General features: G+C 48.1%; 1 protein-coding gene across 1 annotated transcript in view; it reads right to left on the reverse strand.

The window, feature by feature from the left end:
- LOC121709441 (transcription factor COE1-A-like) overlaps positions 1–5,000 on the reverse strand; it is a 140,233-nt gene that overhangs the window by 20,607 nt on the left and 114,626 nt on the right. The window contains 1 exon segment of the mRNA XM_042092845.1: positions 3,743–3,831. Coding sequence (XP_041948779.1) covers positions 3,743–3,831 — 89 coding nt within the window.

Genomic DNA, 5,000 nt, shown 5'->3' on the forward strand with positions numbered 1-5,000 from the left:
CTCAGGAAAAAGACTTAACATGGCCAATATCACTGTGCCAGTCTGAGGTGCAGGGAAACCGCTCTGCACGCTGAAAACACCACCAGGTGCAGAGCTGGTTTGGGGTGTCAGGAAGGGTCTGAACAGTCATAACCGTCTGACAAACTAGTGAATGGTAGGAGAGAAAAAAAAAACACTTTTAAATCATAGGATTTATCTAAAAAATATATACAAATGTCAACGCCACTGTGGAGACATTTGTAGAGAAGTGTCGTGCTATAGGCTATGGGCTTTCTGACAGGGGACCGTTAATCAAATAGTACTGAAATGACCAATGCAAAATCATTCATAGAGCCCTACACACACACACACACACACACACACACACACACACACACACACACACACACACACACACACACACAGTAATTAATTAATGGTATAATCATTCAACAAACACCCTGTGTCAACAAAGTGAGACACACACGCACACATGTACACACATACAAACACACACACACACACACACACACACACACACACACACACACACCGACACAAAGACACGTGCAGTAAAAAAACACTCACGCCCCTACACAGTGCCTGCCAATGACCGCGAGTGTGTCCCCGCGTCCCTGCGCAAAATCGATGTCCCTTCATTGGACGTGACAGTGACTTATGCTTTGGCTAATTGCGACGAATGGCTTGATTTCGGAAGCTATGGGGTGGGCTGTGTGTGTGCGTGTGTGTGTGTGTGTGTGTGTGTGTGTGTGTGTGTGTGTGTCTGTCTGTCTGTGTGTGTGGGTGGGAACGGGGGTGGGGAGTGTGTGGGGCTTTGAGTGCTTGCGTGATCGGTGCCAAAAGCACTCGGGTGCAGGGGCGGAAGACTACAATAGCTGTCTGTTTCTCTATTACACGGCCGCCGGAGCCGTAAATGGGAGGTTAATGTGAGCTAATGGAGTGAGACGCCGGGCCTGGCGCGCGGAGCTCGGGGGCCCGCTTGTACGCCACGGCGCGGTGTGCGGTGCAGCGTGGGACAGGCCTGTGCTGAGACGGGACGAGACGCCGACAGCCACGGCACACGACGGAGATGGATGAAGTCTCTCAAATCACTCACTCCTTCACCGCACACACACACACACACACCTCCGCCTCTCTCGCTCTCTCACACACACTCTCACACACACAGACTCCTCTAACCACCAGGATGTGTCTATTTGATCTCACACGTCGGGCAACGTGATGAGGAGTAATGGGCAGGGTCCACTGGGGGATTCCGACGCCACGGTGGCCTTCTGGAGTGTTTGACTGGGTGAGGTGGGGTGCTGGGAAACGGAGGAAGCCAGTTACGAAGACGTTTGAAAGGAGAATGTGTGAATGTTATTGGACTTTCAAACCTATAACCTGCTGGCCCTCTGGAAGAGTAGGGGAAACTTTGACTAGCGACTTTGTAGTGAGTGTGAGAGAGCTTTCAAATTCGTTGCTGTTGGATTTACACAGAGTTTATACAGAAACAACACACAGAGTTTATACAGAAACAACACACTCCTTTATCATCTGTTTATGGGAATTCAGCTTGGCTAGCAGGCCGTACTGATTTATTGACTGACTGACTGAATGACGGTTAGATCGATTGATTGATGGATTGATAGAATGATTTTATTAAATGTCAGAAACTTTTTTATGAGTCTGCGCCTTGATTGTTCCTTTTCAAGTGTCAACTCTGTCTGCCTTTAATCTGACACTAAACCTGGCTGGACAGGACTCATGGCCGTATGAGACACAGTCACAGCGGTCAGAGCGGAAGGTCAGAGCGCTGTGTGTGGTGTGTGTGGTCGGTGGCGGAGGGGTGTGTGGTCGGTGGCGGTGGGCTGGGTAGAGAGAGAGAGAGAGAGAGAGAGAGAGAGAGAGAGAGAGAGAGAGAGAGAGAGAGAGAGAGAGAGAGAGATGGCATCACGCTCCAGCCTCATTAGCCTGCTTTTCCTACTCCATTAAGTGTTGTTGTAGCCGCTGGACCCCGAGCGAACCAGAGGGACGCCGAAAACAAGATAAAATGCTGTGTGTTTATTACTCCCCAAGGATCAATTTACTCCACACTTTTTCCTGCTCAAGGAGAGCCGAAACACGAGCATGCGACATACACACACACACACAAACAAACCAACACCTACTTTAGCTACTATCCCAGTGGGCAGTCTAAGTAAGAGCACATTGTTGTCTAGATGCACATTTTGCCTGGCTGCACCTGCACAATTGCTGTGCAGCAGACCTTTGCCTGTGTGTGTGTGTGTGTGTGTGTGTGTGTGTCTGTGTGTGTGTGTCTGTGTGTGTGTGTGTGTGTGTGTGTGTGTGTGTGTGTGTGTGTGCGCACATATGCATCTGTGTAAAAGAGATTATAAGCACATGTGCGCCAATTGCTCTGCCGATGACATCACAGAAGATACACACCCTGATGTGTTACAATGTATCCGTGTGCAGTTGGATGACACCACTCTCCAGCAAATCAGGAATATCTGGAAATGCTTTGGAGAAAATTAACCAGCTGACACACACACACACACACACACACACACACACACACACACACACACACAGTAATCCCACCAGCTGCAGTGCATTTGGGGTCAGGACTCTGCCCACCCAACACGCCTCGCCTGATTGAATGAAGCTTGCCCAGAGAATCAGCACATGGGTCAAGTCACCTCCCATTGTATCAGGGCAGGGTGCAGCCACACGTGTCTCAATGAGAATGACCACTTATGTAAAATTGTATGAGAAAGGGTTAAGCCTGCAAGCCTGGTTTCATATTGTCCTTCCTCCAGACAGTAATAGGATCAATCCTGAGTGTTTCATACATCCCATGTTTTTTTAAAAAGAGATTCAAAACCAAACACAAGAGATATCTTTGGCCAGATGCAGGGTTACTGGGGAGAATGTGAGCTTGGACCACATTTAAAAAATTGCAACACACTCGTCTTTTGTGTCCAGATCAGCAGGGGACATGGTGGTGAAAGACAAATTGCTGCTGAGGAGAACTAAAAACACACGCCAAATTCAAGGCATCAGAGATGGATCTCTAGAAAACATTTCTCTTGGACTGCCTCTGGTCCAGGCAGCTGATACCTGGCTTCAATGACACAGTGCCAACACACTCAGGAGGAGCAGGCAATATTATTCCATAGTCATACTCCTCTATATCTAATTTGGTTTTCCATATTGGGTTTGGCTTTGGTGCTCAAGCAGCTTGTGTTGTTCTATAATGACCACTGTTCACTATCTGAGTAAACAAAGTTGATCCATTTCACTTGAAAGTCTTCAGGTTTTAATGAATCTACTCTCACAGAATATTTTGGCTAAAAATCAGGTCAGAATTCAGTCAGATATTTCTACCCCAACAATCTAAACCACGAGAAGGATTCAAATAGTGTCAAATCTAGTAGACAGCTACTGTTTCTGCTCCATCTACTGAACCTCACAGCCAAGGGAGACTGAGAACAGAGGACAGTACAGCAGATGGCACACTGGACATCATATCAACACAGACACACTGGACATCACAGAAACTGGGCTCATATAAAGACAAGATAAGAGAGAAGACAGGAGAAGAGAAGAGAGGAGTGGAGAAGAGAAGAGAAGAGAAGAGAAGAGAAGAGAAGAAAAGAGAAGAGAAGCAAAAGTAAAAGAAAAGAGAAGAGGAGAGGAGAGGAGAGGAGAGGAGAGGAGAGGAGAGGAGAGAAGAGAAGAGGAGAGAAGAGGGACTGACCTTAGGGAGGCGCTCTGGGTCTCCGGGGTGTCTGGGGATGACCTTCTGGAGTCTCTGGAAACCGTAGTCAATGGTGGGCTCATTCAGGGCTAGAGAGAGGCAGAGGCAGACACAGAGAGGGAGGGAGGGAGGGAGGGAGAGAGAGAGAGAGAGAGAGAGAGAGAGAGAGAGAGAGAGAATCCGTTACTGACCTGATACATTCATAGAAAAGGGAGAGGGTTCCCAGAGGGAGAGGAATTCAGTGAGGACAGCACATGGGACTTATCAGAAGAGAGATAAGAGTGTGTGTTTAGGCCCCGTGAGATCGACGGGAGGGAGAAGCACTTGTGTTGTGCTGCATTCTAGCATGTGGGTCGGCCTCTACGACAGGACAGGTCCCAAACAATTGTGTGACAACAATATGACTAGAGCCAACAGACATTAGAACAGATCTCTTTTGGCAACGCTCCAAAAACCACCTGTATCCCTGCAAGTTTCACAGCGCATTAATCATGCAGCTAGGCATCCTTCAGACCTACTGGAACTGTGTAGTTCCAAACACCCCTCACAGGTGTTCACAGGTGCATAAAAAACAGAGGTCAGTGCAAAGCAAAAACACATGTGTGGATGAGCAGTAAAGCTTTTCTGATGTCATCTCGAAGGACATGTGATGTGGGAGAGGGTGAGAGAGTGTCAGAGAGAGGCAAAAAAAAATCTCCAATTGTTCTAATGGAAGAGGCAGCGCATTCCCTTGCAGCCTAGATTGCCCTTATTTATGAAGGCGAGGACTAAAAAGCAGGTATGGGATGGTAATCTAGGGAGGATTTTAAAGGGGACATTTACGTTTACGCATTTAGCGTCGCAATTACCGTCGTCAAGCCTTTATCTTGTCAAAGAGCTGATGTAAAAGCCTGTCAGTGGGATGAGGGGGGAGGGGTGGAGTGGGGTGGGGTGTTTGTGAGCAAGGAGCGGACGAGGAGGCTCAAAGATGGCGGCCTATCCATTTGTGTTGCTTTTAAAGAGCGCACAAGAAAACTTGTCCACCTCTGAAGAGTGGTTAAGATACATCATTCAAGCATGTGTGCGCATGCACACACATACACACACACACAGACACACACACACACACAAACATGCCCGCGCACACACACACACACACACACACACACACACACACACACACACACAAACATGCCCGCGCGCACACACACACACACACACACACACACACACACACACACACACACACACACACACACACACACAAGAAAGAGAGAGA

This window comes from Alosa sapidissima, chromosome 5, assembly GCF_018492685.1.
Source record: "Alosa sapidissima isolate fAloSap1 chromosome 5, fAloSap1.pri, whole genome shotgun sequence".
NCBI classification, from domain to species: Eukaryota; Metazoa; Chordata; class Actinopteri; order Clupeiformes; family Clupeidae; genus Alosa; species Alosa sapidissima.